Consider the following 15,372-nt stretch of genomic DNA (forward strand, 5'->3'; position numbering starts at 1 on the left):
TGCCAGTGACTAGTGATGTTTCTGTAAGCTTTTTGCTTTCGTTGCTTAAATCCTCTTCAGGGGTATGGATACCAAAATATAGAGGAGACATTTTAGTCTTTGTAAAATTGAAAGTAAAATACGTGGTCTGAAAGTGCTCCCTGGCGTACTTTCAGTAGTAGATCTGGGATTTTTTTTCCCCTGAAAATAACCTCAGACTGGTTATTTTTTGCTTTATTGAGGTCATGACCTAAATAAAATAAACATGTCGTCTTGGTTTAAAAAGCCCAATAAACTGTACGTCGTTGCCTGCTTCTTAAAACATTAATAACACCATATACATATAAAAATTTATTATCGTCTTGCTTTTTAAAAAGCCTTCTTGAACATCTGTTAGACAAATTCTGAAACACATCAAACTGTTTTGCTGCATCAGCTCCTGCCCCGGGCCCCAGTGAATCTGAACCTGTGTCCCTGTGTGGCTGGGGCAGCGGTGATGGGGACACTGGGCTCCATGTGGTGACTGGAGTCTGAAGATGGTTGATCAACCAGGCTCTTTCTGGCTGATAAATTTTCCCTGCAAAACCACTCCAGTGTGAGCTTTATCCTATAAAAAATGGCAATAGGAAGATTTTATTTATAAACAAACTTTCTAAAAACCAAACATCGCTCAAGAACAAACACAAAGAGCTTAGTTTTATATGTTTCTGTTGAAGAACTGAGTTTGGCTTTTTGTCTGTTGTTAGTTCAATTCTAGATAGTGTGTCACAAGGAATTATATAAATAGTGTGCATTCCTTTGGGGGAGACGTTTGAGGACAAGAGGTGAATTCTAACAGTTTGAATACGGAGACAAACCTTAGTCCAGATCTTTGTTTTTCTGTAGCTCTCTGGTGAGCACAAATAGGCGTGTATTTTTAAGGGAAGTTTTGTGGAGGATTCCAGTACTTGCTGCTTACTGGCATTATGGCAGCTCCATGTACATTCAGCTTTACTTGTCAATCTGAACAAGGTGTTTGAGTCAGATACCAAGCAATGTTTGCCGTAGCCCTCGTCAGATCTCTGCATGCTTTGAGGTACCTGATGGGTGCATCACGATAAGTGTTGACAGAGTAAGCCCAGTGTATCTGGGGCATCTGTCTTGCAGGGTCGAGGCAGACAGAGGCAAATTAACAATAAAAATGAAAAATAGTGAGGTTTTTTTGAACCTTTCATTGCTGTTTTTACTGCCACTTGTAAAGAAATTGTGGTTAATTCATTTAACTAGCCTAATGAGGTTGTGTTTTAATCAATCACTTTTCTTCAAAATGTAGAGTATGTTGGAATTGCTGGTTTGGGGTTTTTTTCCTTAATTTCCTTTATCCTTGCCTGCAGATTTTCTTTATTATTCCATCTTCTGACTGTGCAATTCTTACTCTTCTGTAGGTCTGAGCAGCCTCGTATAACCAAAGACGTAATTTGTTTTCATGCTGAGGACTTCTTAGAGGTAGTTCAGCGAATGCAATTAGATTTGCATGAGCCTCCACTCTCACAGGTAAGGATGCTATGAACTGTTGATGAGGTGTCCTCTGGGTCTTAAATTGGAGTTTTCACCTTTTTTTTTCCCCCACCTTTTTTTCCTCCAGTGCGTCCAGTGGGTCGATGATGCAAAACTTAACCAACTGCGAAGGGAAGGCATCCGATATGCCAGAATTCAGTTATTCGATAATGACATTTACTTTATCCCAAGGAATGTTGTGCACCAGTTCAAAACAGTTTCAGCTGTGTGCAGTTTGGCTTGGCACATCCGGCTCAAGCTATATCATTCAGAGGAAGAACTTTCCCAAAATACAAGTACTGTTGAAGCAGGGACCTCTGCAGACTCCAAGTCTTCGGTTATTGGACTTCAGACTGACAGCAGAATTTGTACGATAAGCAAAAATACCTCCGAAGACACCAAATTTTCAGATGCTCTGCAGACAAAGTATCTGCAGCAAGAATTTATGCCGACAAAACACGAACCTATTGCATCTCACCGAATAAAAGAAGAACCCATGAATGTTGATCTTGCTGAAAAGACAGTGGCATCTAATGACGTCGGGGCCCAGAATGTTCAGAGTAGGTTGGATCACGTCGAATTGGCGGCATTTAAGTTGGAAATGGATTCTAAACTCGAACCTGGCACCAAGGACTTACAAGGCAAGTTATGCCCCGGAGGTCACATACATCCAGATGATACAAGACAACATAGTTCATCGTATCCAAAACTGCATGGACAAAGAGAGGATGATTTTTTGTGCTGAATTTGTATATATGGTTTTAAATTCCTTTTTAAAGTTAATGATGTAATAATGTAAAGATTCATAAATTCTGTGAGGCAAGTTTGTGACTTGCCTTCGCATCTGTTACAGAAAATAGTTATGTAGCTTTGTAACATTCCTCAGTGCCTGTCCATAACTGTGAAGTATCAAAGCACTTAGGGCCAGATGCACTGTAAACACTGCAGGTTTAACATAAAGAAGTCTTTAAATAATTTTGAGTTGTAGGTTTTAGAGTAGAGCTGACATTTAACATATATATTTTTTGTAAGATGAGCCAGAATTCTTTATGACAATTCCAGGCTTTTCCATAGAGCTTATTTATACCAATTTTTTCATTTTAAATGTGTCAGCACTGTAGTGTAAATATCTTTTTTAAAGATCTTTTTAGTGTGATTTATACTGAAATGTGAGCCGCTTAATAAAGGTTCATAATAACAGATTGGTTTTATTTTTGGGTCTGCAAAAAATAATTCAGTTAAACTGCCTCTCTAAATGGTTACGTTTCTACCTGCACTAACGCATAGGGTGCCCTTACACCGCTGTGGGGTGAGGAGCTGGAGCAGGCTGAGGCTGAGGTGGAGCAGGCTGAGGCTGAGGTGGAGCAGGCTGAGGCTGAGGTGGAGCTGAGGCATTCTTTGTAAATCGAGGTTAGTCAGAACACAAAATCAGTCCTCCCTTCACAGGATTCCTTACGGTTGCTCGTTAAAGGCACTCCCCAAACTCTGCTCTCGGATGTTAACGTGGAGCGGAGAGGCAAACCCTCCCCTGTAGTGGAGGGCAGTTGGGCACCCACTGGGCTCCAGGAGGCCACCAGTAACCGTGAGCATCTACAGTGAACTGGTGTGAGGCTTGCCTCTACGCTTGCCTCTTCCCCTGCTCACACCACAGTTAGGACAGTTCCTTTTCACATTTAAAAAAACCAACCAACCATTCCCCCCTCAATTTAAATAAGTTATCTGGCTAAAATCAAAACAAAGAATATTTAGGTGGTTACTTATCGAGCTGTAAAGGCCTCAACTCTAGCATTGACCTGAAATTCACAGAGACACATTTGGATGTGAGTTGCTCCCTGTGCTGATAGCGCCAGGCAATGAAGATACTTGCAGTGTGTCCTCACAAGTCCCCGTTTGGAAGTAAGAATTGTTTCCTTAAGAGAAGACAGTGGTGTTCAAGGTAACTGGTCTCCCCTCTCCCCACCTCTGGAACGCTTCAGTTCTCTTAAGCTGCGTTCTGAGGGAGGAGGATTTCAAGGCTAGCTAGCATCTGATGTGGTAATGGCAAAACCTCTGTCATTTAACTTATTTAATTCTGTGTAACATATTACTGTATAGTTCAAATACATCTGAATGATTCTTTTTCAGGTAGCTACAAATAGCAGTAAACTGCCCTACAGCCTGTCCTTCAAATAAGTATTTAAAACTTAAGATCCAATGCCTGTTATTTCCAAAAACCCCTGTACCTCTTTTTTTTTTTTTTTTTTTTTGTATTTTTCCCTGTAACTTCTGAAAGTTGTACTCCCAGTTCATAACCCTTGGTGCACTTAGTGATCACTTTGGCTTCATTTGTAGCAACAGAACAGTGTGATTTCCAGGTGATGTCTAATTCAACTACCTGAGGCCCTTTTGTTGCAAACGTTTTTTGCTTTTAGGTTGTTAAAATTCAAAATGTTCCTGTGTACTTATGCCTGGCACCAAAATCAGCCATTTAACTGGTGAGTGCCGTGATTTAAGTCTAAAATAGGTCTGTCAAGGCATTACTAATTAAATCAGTATTTGAATTGCTAAACGTTACTCCTATATAGCCATAATTAACGTATTAGAGAAGCAATAGAAACATGAATCTCTTGTTTGTGGCTAATATGTCCTTAAGTCTTACTGCTGTTTTCTTTAATGCTGGTTAAGAGATTACTATCAGTTTGGCAGCCTCAGGGATCTTGCTTTCCCCTCACGCCATGAGCAAGTGATTCATGTGTGACATGGTAAGTTATTATTACTCTGGCAGATTCTCATTTGAAAAATTAATTGGTCCATGTAAGAATTTGAGCCTTCCTGATAGTAGCAATGTGGTCTCAGCTCCCTTTGTGTTTTCTGGCTTATCTGGAAACTTCTACCCCTAATCTCCTTGGCTTTATGAACATCCATACACAACTACGGAGCCTTCCATCCCCCTTCTCTGTGCCAGCTGTTGGAGAACAGCAGAAGAGAAGAGCTGCAGGTTGTAGTTTGTACTAAACATGCAGCTTTCCAAGTGGGTTAGCAGAAGGCTCCAGTTCTATCAAAACAACCTTGCCAGATACCAACAACAAAACCACACCACAACTATTTAGTTTACTTTAAAAAAATTTTAAAAATCTTATTTGTATGCTCATGATCTCTATGCCGATCATTCATTCTGGTTCAGGTTTTTTTTGAAATCTGTCAGACTTCAATAAAGTGTGTACATCCCTCTTGGCAGCAAACAGCTTTCTGCATCATAGGCCTTGTCTGGTCTGAAAAATACACCTTGAAAATGGTTGAGCAAATGTGACTTTACACTTCAGAGCAGAACTTTGTTTCCTTTTGAAGAGCTGCTCAGTGGTCTTGGCTGATGTGGCCTCATGCTTCTGCTCAGGTATGTCCTGGTTCTGGAATCTGGCCTCTAAACTGTCTACATCTTCAACCCATTTTTTTCTTTTGTTTTAAATCACTTTCAGAATGTTAAGAGATAAGAAAAAGCAGCAGTTTTTGCAAATTTGACACATCCTTCTAATTTTGATTTTTTGAGAAGACTCATTTTTAGAGAGTTCCTTGCAGACGAACGTGAAGGATACTGGGGTTACCAATGGGAAGGATACTGGAGTTACCAATGGCTGTCGGAACTCCCTTTTTATTCAAAGGTGTGAGCAGTCTGGGTTGACTGGCTGTAGTAGCATATACTACTTTCTTTGCTTTAAAAGAAAAAGAGAAACTTTTGTCCTCTGTCTGTGGTATACTCCTTTTTCATTTTGATGTGGTTGCTCTTTAAGGGGGAGCACCTTTTCTGAGGGCTTTTTCAGCTCCCAACTTGCTCATTAGTCCGACAAAGGTCTTGCTTTGGTTTCTGTGGTCCTGTGCGATAACCTTTATTCCTGCCAAGTACAACTTCATATTCAGACTTTTGCTTCAGCAATAAATCTCTCATGCCTTCCGATGTACTGAAACTAGTCTTTGCTTATTGCTTTTTTCCCCCTTCCCCTCTCTAGACTTGACTTATGTATAAATCTTTCTGTTATTTCGGCTGAAATCTCCAGTGTTTGAGTTGTCTCTCTTGGCCCTCGTTGTTGAGCAGACCGGAGAACTGCTGCCCGTGCTGCAGTGGTGCTGCCATCTGTGCGTTTGCAGTGGTGTTCCAGTTGATGACATGATGTGCAGAAATTTTAGACATGTTTTGCCTAGATATTGGTACCATATTTGTGGGTAGCAAAGAATTACATTGTTACTGTCACTACCAATAGCTTTCAAGATGGTAGCTACTTATTTTTTTTATTATTATTTTTATTTAAAATTACTGGATATTTTGCATTTCACTGGCAACTGACTTCATGTGTTACATACAAGTGTTCCTCAGTGTTGTGTCATCCCCCAGCCCTCCAAATGCCTGCAAATTGACTCTGAAACAGCATTTTCACTACAGGTACTGTTGGCATGCAGATTTTCCCTTCCTTGTTACTAGAGTGAATATTTCAATACTTCTTTAACTGAAATATTAATTCTATCTAGTATTAGAAATAAAGTATTATTTCAGAGGGTGATCATTTAAGTATTCATCTGTGAAAGAATTCCTTGGTGATAAATAAAATTGATTTTGAAGCAGATACACATGTGCACGGTAAATAAGTTGGCATTGAAAACGACATAGGGAATGGAAACATAAAATAGTGGAATGCTGTGAAACAGGTCCCAACGTTACAGATTTGGAAAATTGAGTTAAGTCTTCCAAGAAACACAGGACTGGGATTCATTGATCAAAATGACTATTTTTCCAATATCCGCATGTGAATGAGGATGCTGAATTGATTGAAATAAATCCGTGTGTTCTCCGTGCTCATAAATCAGCTGTTGTGAGCTAGCAGACTGCCACCTGACCCTGCTGGGACGAAAGCTGTACTATTTGTCATCAAGAACTTTGCAGGCTTCTCAAGTGTGATTTCTATTCACTTCTTCTAGTGATGAGATGTGTAGAGAACCTTGTCTTTAGGCAGGGCAGCGCCCGTGACCTGCCTGTGAAGGTGTCCAGCTCGGGAGGGACAGAGTTTCACGCGTCTCTGCTTTGCTGTGAATGACACTGTGGAGAATGTTTGTTTGCTTTCTCTGATCGTGAGTCACGCTGTTCAACTGGTGTTATCCCACCTTCTCAAACGGCTGAAATGCACTTTAAGAACTGTATAACAGGCCACGCTGATATTTTGTGCAGATCCCACTCAATTTGCCGCGTACATGGGAAAATTTGGGACACTGATTCCCAACAGTCACTTTTTTCATTTTTCTTAGAAATGCAAATTGTTTTGTGTTCTGTTCAGAAGCAGTGATTGACTCCACAATATCTAGGTTGCTATTTTTATTAGAATCATCAGGGATGCTACTGACTTTGCAAATTTAGTGTATGATATTCTAACCACTGTTTTTCTCTGTGCTACAATGCTAATATTTCCTCTGCTTTGGAGCGTGCTGTACTTGAGTGCCAGCTAAACATTGATCTTCTCGTGTTCTGGTCATGCTGATAGATGAGCCTACTGATAAGGGCATTAGTCCAAAATAATCCTTTAATATTTGGTGTACAGTTATGGTAATCTAATACAAACGTTGATTAAAACAGCAGTTTAAACTTCTATTTTTATCAAGTTTGATTTTTCATTAACTATTTTGATACTATGTTTTCATTTGCCAATGAATTTCTGGTCCAACTAAACCGAAGTGCACTGTTTGGCAGAGCTTAGGCCTGCGGTTTAAGGGTTATGCTTTTTATGGCAGTTTTTTTTTTTTTTTTTATCTGGTTGTATTGAGATTAAATAGGGCAGTTCCCTGAGAAAACTATTCCCTAAGTGTCTGAAGAAGAAGAAAACCTTGAGAACTATGATTCTTTGATTAGACCTGTGTGTGTCAGTCTGATGTGACTCAAGTCAAGACTGCTCAAGCTGTATCTTACACGTTGGCCAACACTTGGGTACCTGGCGGTCCAGCTGATGCAGCTGAGAGCTTTTGGTAATCCCTGAAATGAAGTTTTTAGGCTGAAAGACATCTTTTAGCAGTGATTTCTTTATAAAAGGAACACTGAGATAGAAACTAACACAGACAAACTAAGCTTGCTCATTTCTTCCCCGCTTCTCACTCTTGTGCTGCTCTGTGAAGACTTCCCTTCCCTTTGCCTGCTTGTGAGGTTGGTTTTGTTAGAAAAGGCAGACCGAAGGAAATAGCGTTACTGAGTTGCAGGTTTTTCTACTCTTTATCCAACTTCCAAGTACAAGGAGAAAAAGTTGAATTAATATTGGATAGTATTCTAATGGGCCAACTGCTGCGACTCCTCACCTTGCTTTAGTCCCCTGACTGAGACCCAGCCTGTTCAGGGGTAAAAGGCTCCTGTGGGAAACAATCCCCATCCCAACCTTAAAACAACAAAGGTACAGCCAAAAAGTGCAAACACTTTCTTCCCAACTCAGCATACTTAATTTTACCTCAATCTTAATTCAGAAAAGCCTGACGTGTGTTACATGATAGTGCTAGGCTCTCTGTGCCAATCAATTCAAAGAAGTTCTTTCTGAGGATGCAATTAATTAAGGAGCTTTATTACTGAAAAGCAATGTTATTTGTTCACCAAAATATAGTGGTGTTACAATAGTTAATGTTAGAATTCTGAGTTTCTGGCAGACTCATAAATTACATTCAGGTTAAAGTTTGTTGAAGGTGGGGATGTGTATGTCCTAATCGTATTTCTCAAATATAAAAAGTACAGGAAAAAGGATACTGGTCTCAAGTGGTGACAAATCAAGAAAAGCACTATGAATAGGTAACTGAAAATTTTAGTTTTGTGACCTTTCACACTTGTGCATTTTCCTTAATCAGAGGAAAGCAGACACTCACCTCCAGTGAAGCGTTCAAGCTTGTATAAATGATTTGAAGAGCAATAATGTGTCATCAGTCTATCACGTGTATAGATAATACTCCCAGCTTCATTTCAGAACAGTGAGCTTTTGAATGGTGTTTTAAAACCCAGGCAGCCTAATTTCTCCCCTCCGCGATGCGCATCCGCCGCCGCTGGTACCTGGGAGGAGACACTCCCCAGCGCCCTGGGTCCATGGGTTGTCTGTCATTCCCTCCAGCCCCCTTCGGGCAGAGCAGTGTGAGATGTCTCAGCATCTACTTCTACTTGATGAAGGTCAGCCTGTAAACTTGAGAGAAGGTGTGAGGAGAACTCATTCCCTTTCCAGGCTGAGAACAGGGTAATTCTGAATAACGTTAACTTCTGCTTCTAGAAATGTCACCGTGGGCTGCAGTGTCCTCTGTATCACAAGGCGTTTGGAATGAGGTTCTGGTACAACAAAAGAGCACATCTGTGTGTCCAGCGGCCTCAGCAGCATTCAGGTCAGTTACATCCGATACAAAATGCAAAGTCAAAAGGGACATTGCCCTTACCAGAGTGTCTCTGTAAGGACAAAGAACTTGCAAACAAAGGGGCTGCGTCCTAAAAACATCATCTGCTAAAGGAAGGAAATCAATTTGTGTGTGCCTGCTCTAGGACACCAGAGAGAAAGGTCTGCTTTGGCTTCAAAGTCACCATCACGTATTTCAAGATACAGAAACCCTTAGAAAAAAAAAAAAGCCAAACCCATAACCAAAACACTGAAATGTTGGTCTTTTTCTATTTAATTAAAGGCAGCAATTAAAAGGAGATTTGGAACAGTTGTGTTCAATTCTAGTTAATTAGAGATGCCAAACTTTCAGCTAATTGTTACATCTGTGGAACAGAAGGGGTTTATTAAGGGGGCAGTCTCAGTTTGTGGCCCATCTTGCTAATAATATACCAAGTCCTAATGAGGCTAGTTCTTGTTCTCCCATCGTTTGTTGAGTTATAATGATCTGTTGACACCCTTGGCTTGACTGAGGGAAGCTGCTCTGCTCTTCTGAGCTCTGGGGGGTTGGTTGGCATCAGGGGAACAAGGCTTTTTTTGCTTTTAATTCTGTGATAATCATGAGTGGGGAACAACTCCAGGGACTCGGTTTTATGCTTGGTGCCATCACGCACCAACGGCCATGAGTGTGTGTGTGTGTCTGTATGTATTTGTCTTATCTAAAGTGCTTAAATGCTTGTTGTGTATTTGCATCAGTGTTTGTTAAATGGTTCATAAAAGTTTACCTTAATTGGTAATATTCATTTTAATATGAAAAAATCACAAAGACAGGGAAAGCAGCCGGTTCTGCACAGGAACCGTGTGTAAGTGGGTAAAACTCTGCTCTGTGGTTGAGAGACTTCCATGAAGGATTTTTCACAACTATGTAGGGCACAGATGCACCTCCCAAAAAGAACTGTTCTGGATAGGCACTGAGGGAAAAGATTTCTAAATGGAAGTTTCAGCTCCCCATAAATTATGTGAAGCTTAGTAAAAGTTGATGTGTTACTTTTATTATAATAAAGGGGTTATGAATACTTTGCATTTTTTTTAACAGTAGCTAATGATTAGCTTTTTTTTTTTTTCTTGTTAGTCCTTGGTTTCTCCTTTAGCAAGGTGGGACAGTCAACACTCTGAAGCAAACACGACTTAAAGTCTTTCTAAAGATCGTTTGCTACCTGATGTTCTGAATTGCCTTAGACTGGAACAGGTTTTCTTAGATAAAGCCCCTCCAGCAGCCTCTGACAATGTGGTTCCCGTGTATCTACACTTCAGGAAGATAAGTTTTTTTTATGGACAAGTACAGTTGAATGCACATAATTAAAATTTAATTTGTGAGATGCTTTGACCTAGTCACCTCCTGTTACCTTAGACGTTTTTTCCTGGGCTCTTTTCATTCACTAGTCATTCTTTTGCAGCTAGGAACTGTAAAGGGATCAGGCTCTTCAGCGTGCACATCAATAATGTGTTAGGCAACTCTTACATTTGAATTTGGTGTTACTGCAGCTCCTGGAAGAGCACTTCCAGTCCACAGAATACGGTCATGGTTCCAGCTCTTCCCAGAAGTCCCATTCGTTGCATTTGTTACTTAAAAAAGTTCATTTACTCACATCTGAGTTTGCCATTAGTCCATGAAGCCAAGGCTTGACCCCCAGAGATTTAATATACTAGGGTTTTAAAAACCATCTTCCTCCTTACAGTATCACTTCCTGCAGGTACAAACGCATTACAGAACTCTCCCTTTTACCGCACTGAGGATTTCTCCCTTGGAAAGTCATCGCCATTGTCTCCCTCTTCTCTTGGATCTTGGACTGCTGGCACAGTTCAGCTACAAACAAGTCACTGTCTTTTTCAGCAGCTTAGAAAAATTGCTAATTTTTAGTCTGTCAGACTGGAGGTAGCTTCTCACTGTCAAAAAGAAAATGCTCAGTCACTTTATTCCTTTTTCGCTCTTATGTGGCAGCTATCAATTATTACTGATTCTTAAAGCAAATTTAGCATGGTATAGAAGTTACTATTAACTGCTTATAATCTTGAGTGACAACACAAGTAGTACTACTCTTTCCAACGATTATTACTCCACTGAGTACTCTGGGGTAGAACATTTGTTGTTCCTTTGAGAAGATCTTCTACCTGCATGCGAAGAGCCTGTATCTTACTCCATGTAACAAATAACAATAATAATCACATTAGAACACCTTATGTTTAACAAATACTTTTATTTACAAGAGCATATGTGAAAGTTTTAAAATTAAAAAAAAAAAATGGAACAAGTCTACTTCCTGCCTGGTTTAGACAAAGTCTCCAGCTCAACTGGTTTCTTATTTGGCGTTCTAATTTTGAGATGAAGTTTGTGGCAAAGCGGTAATAATCCAGTAATTTGGTACAAATCTCGGTGTTGAAGCCCACATAGTATAGCTTAGTCTCTTCGTACGTAGAAGATGTTGTATCCAAGTTCAACCATACCCCCGATCAGCAGGGCCCACAACGGGATAAATACATAGGCTAGTTTCATCGTAGTAAATTGCTGCAGTTTGGCGCAGAGGGCAAGGCAGAAGGCTAATTTAAGTAGCATTGCAATGAGATACCAGGCCTTTTTCTTGATGTTTTGGGAGCCGTTGCGAGGGTCGAAGCCAGACTTGCACCGTCCAGCCATTTTTACAATTAACATAACTAGAAGAATAGTGTCAAATATCCAGACTGGAATGAAAATGAGGAACCAGTTCCATGGTGCTTTCTCATCCAACTTCAGCACCAGCATGATCAGGAAGAGTAACGTAAAAAGCCATGTCAGTAGTACTCTTTGCGCCAGGGACATTCTCATTTAAACAGCTTTGGGAGGAAGTCTTTCACTGCCAGCAACAACCTAACAAAACAAAAAAGGGGGAGGCATCAAAAGATGTCTCTGCACAACCGTTAAGCATACTCTGTAAAGGTGACTTCATTTCTTGTTCTTGCTTTGCCACCTACATACTGCTTCCTAGCGTTTCTTTTATAACTACCATTCTCAGCAAAGCACTCCATTTTGGTCAGCTATTCCATTTACGTGCCTAAAGTCTGCTGTGGCAACTGTCTTCATTTAAATTTGTTCTGTGAAACAAATTATACTTCAATCCTAAACTAGCTGTCAAACTCGTTTAGGGATTTTTGTACGCTAAGAACATGTTTAGATCCATTTTCCTCCAGTACTGAGACACTCATAGTTAACACTCAAAAATAAACCTAACAATTCTCTCTCTGTAACAAAATAATTATAGTAAAATGTAAACCAACTAACAAGCACAAATAACAAATCATCTGAAAGATGCTGTAGTCTGCAGAGCTGCAGCCAAAATGACCCAGGCTGAACCTGAGCCAGTGAGCACTTTCTGCCAAGCAGCAATCTTAAAACTACTAAAAAAACTACTAGAAATAATGTTTGCTTTCTGGCAGGTGTTTCAAGTACACAGACACTGGCTGACAGAAACACTGTTCAGGTTTATTGGCTTGATAGTATATTCAAATGTCTATGTAGTCACGACAGAAGAAAAACAAGGACAAGTGCATCTGCCACTACAGTCATAAAAGTTAGGTTTTATATCCCTAACTGCAAGGCTTTTACCACTGCATCTGCCAGAAGCTTTTCACTGCATGTACAAAAAGCAGGGGTGAGAAGAACTACCTTCAGAAACCTTCCTGAAGATTTCATGCCACAAAGATCAATAGTTAATACATACCAGTGAAAACAGCGCTGAAATAATTTTCTTGATTTTTCAAAAAATTTGGTACTTCCCTGATATTCTTTCACTTGAAATAAGATGAGCTTTGATTTGTTCCAGATTACAAAAACATTTGAATTGCTGAAAGTGAGACGATGTGTTCTGAAGTACCTAATCCTTGCCAGCAGATGCTGGGAGGGAAGGACGAGACCTGCTTCCCCTGCCTCCCCAGTGACCCTGCCCACAAGCTGCTGCTTCCTTGGTGTTATCACTGATGCTCACAAGATCACCCCATCCAGCCTATTAAACTCACTGAACAAGCAGAAATCTATCAGCACCTTTTTCTGTTTAACTGGTTTAGGATTTTTTTGCCACATTAGCAAGCTGAATCAACTCTGTGCTCACATAAGCACTGAAACTTTTATTTCCAGGAGGAGGGGAGTAAAAGCTGCTGGCTTAACTAGTTAGGAGATGACCTGCTACATGAGAGCTAGGTGATAATCTTGTACACTGCTAAAATTATCCTACAATTTAGATCTGTATCATGTGATAAAGAATTTGACATGCCTACTTTATTGTTCAGTCTGGGTCTGAAGTTTCGATGGACTTGATTTAGTGGACAGTAGTGGGAATTCTCTTCAGGGAAAGACCTAGATTAGCCTAAAATAATTGGAGTTATTGTCAGTGGACCCCCTCCCTTCTGTTAGGGCTGACACTTGTGTGACCCACAGCAGGCCAGTTCCTTGAGCTGAACTAGCAAAAAAAAAGAAAGTTTAAATAGGATTTTTACACTTTGCTTTTTGCTGTCTCAGTTCTGCTCAGATCACTGAAGAGTCTGGTGAGAACCAGCTGCCAGCAGCGTGGACCTGAGACCCCCTCCTTATGGAAGGGGTGAAGCTTAGCAGTGACACTCAAGAATTAATTGCTAAGTGGAGAGGAAAAAAACAATGGAGGAGGTTTAGATAGCATTGCTCTTTCTTGTTATAGAAACGTACCTAAACCAGCTGGCAGGTGCTGAGGATCACAGAGCAATGACTGTGACCTGCCTGAAGTACTTCCAGTATTTTGAAAACATTCCCAATATTCTCAAGTGCAAGGCTGCAGCTAAAGTGAAGAGAGTAGTGATCTGAAAAGAAGTTTCAACATTCCTTTCATGAGAACATTTTTGAAAGCCAGCTCTAGAAATTAATGCTACAGATGCTACAAGGAGGAGGATCTCTTACTAACAAACTGCAGAAAGCGGAAACCAAAGGAACAGACTGGAAACTTGGGCCTGGAAGGGAAAAAGGGAATTTAACACTGTTAGAAGTATCAGGGTATCAGATACTCAGAGAAGGTGCTATCAACTGTCTCTGGAAGAAACGGAAAGCTACTGCAGATGTTTTAGATGGGGCTACTCAATTTGAAGGCTTTTCACTTGATGAAAAGTTTTTCAGTTTTCATAACTGTTCAGAACCACTTTATAACAGTTTCAAAAAGCACAGGCAGAAAACTCACCATGGGATGTTACACTACCTTTCCTTGACCTAATTAAGACACATAACTGCAAGGTTGGGCAGGACTCCATTCAATTTCAGAGGCTTTTTTTTTAATGAGAACTCAAGAAAATCAAAGTGTACTTTTGAGATCTTATAGTCCTATAGTCCAAGTAACAGAAGCTACCAAATTTTAAAGACTCACAGCTGGGGATACAGTTGACATAATGATGAAGGGTTTGATTACAGGGAGCATTTGACCATCTCTCATTAGGAAAGAAAGGGGATTATTGGCAGATTCTCAGCTAGAGGCCAGTTACCACAAGACACTTAACACTGGAAAAAGGATGCAGATATGATACAAGTCTGAACTAGCTCTTCTGTGAAAACACTAAGGGAACATTAAAGGCAGAGTGTAAACATAGAAAAAAAAAGCTCTTGACTCCTTATAGCACTCATATAATTAGTAGGAAGTACAAATTTTCAGTAATGAGAAACTCTATCTAAGCAGCATTACTAACCTTGGTGGGATGGACTACATAGTTAAGAATATTATGAAAGCTAACTATATCCAGTTTAGAAGGAAAAAAATAGAGGAGGGAAACTTACACACGACATTCAGCTCAATATTAATGATAACACATCCATAAATTTAAATTTAAGCCTTGAACGTTACGTAACAAAGTTGAAAAAAAATGATATTATACTGAAAGCAAGTTAAATAGAACTATAGCATGATTAAATGACATTTTAAAGCCAATTCAGTAGGTATGAATAATTTAAAGCCTAGAAAGAAATATTCCAGTAGGCCCATTTTAAAGCCCCACTTAAACTGTATTCACAGATAGTCCTTGCCATGGGTGCATTCTTAGCTCAGGCAGTCTATGCAGGTTTAAAAGTGTAAATAAAATCAAACAACAACAACCACCACCGGAGTGCTTGTTTCACTCCTTTTCGGCAAAACAGCAATTTAAGCGTCTTTGAGACTCCCGATTGCTGAACTCGGCCGAAAAAATAAAATAAATTATAAATAATTAAAAAATCTGAAATGATTCAGAGGAGGAGGAGGACGCCGACAAGCGAACCGAGGGTGGGGGGCCGAGCAAAGCCCCCCCCCGACAGCGATTTCGCAGCCTCTCGCCGTGCCCCGAGGCAGAACGGCCGCTTCCAGCGCGGCCCGACCCGCTCTCGGCTGGGGGAGCCCGAGCAGCGGCCAGAGGAGCCGGGCCGAGTCCGCAGCCCGGGGAGGCCGCCCGCCGCCCCCCCCCCCGGTCTCCGCCCCCCCCGCTCACCCCCGCC

The 15,372-nt window shown here is 40.6% G+C and overlaps 2 protein-coding genes across 3 annotated transcripts in view; one reads left to right on the plus strand and one right to left on the minus strand.

Moving 5' to 3' along the window:
- RSBN1L (round spermatid basic protein 1-like) overlaps window positions 1-2,724 on the plus strand; it is a 47,852-nt gene extending 45,128 nt beyond the window's left edge. Inside the window, exons 8-9 of the mRNA XM_014963374.1 lie at window positions 1,404-1,512; window positions 1,604-2,724. Coding sequence (XP_014818860.1) covers window positions 1,404-1,512; window positions 1,604-2,260 — 766 coding nt within the window. The 3' untranslated portion in view covers window positions 2,261-2,724. The remainder of the gene's footprint in view (window positions 1-1,403; window positions 1,513-1,603) is intronic.
- Window positions 2,725-11,102: 8,378 nt separating this feature from the next.
- Window positions 11,103-15,372, minus strand: part of TMEM60 (transmembrane protein 60) — a 4,647-nt gene continuing 377 nt past the window's right edge. The window contains exons 1-2 of one of the 2 annotated variants that reach the window (XM_014963181.1): window positions 13,594-15,269; window positions 11,103-11,766 (exon numbers count right to left, since the gene is read on the minus strand). In XM_014963181.1, coding sequence (XP_014818667.1) covers window positions 11,320-11,724 — 405 coding nt within the window. In that variant the 5' untranslated portion in view covers window positions 11,725-11,766; window positions 13,594-15,269 and the 3' untranslated portion in view covers window positions 11,103-11,319. Of the gene's footprint in view, window positions 11,767-13,593; window positions 15,270-15,372 lie in introns of those variants that run through there. The other variant, XM_014963180.1, reaches the window with a different exon arrangement.

Source organism: Calidris pugnax, unplaced genomic scaffold, assembly GCF_001431845.1.
Source record: "Calidris pugnax isolate Ruff unplaced genomic scaffold, ASM143184v1 scaffold44, whole genome shotgun sequence".
NCBI classification, from domain to species: Eukaryota; Metazoa; Chordata; class Aves; order Charadriiformes; family Scolopacidae; genus Calidris; species Calidris pugnax.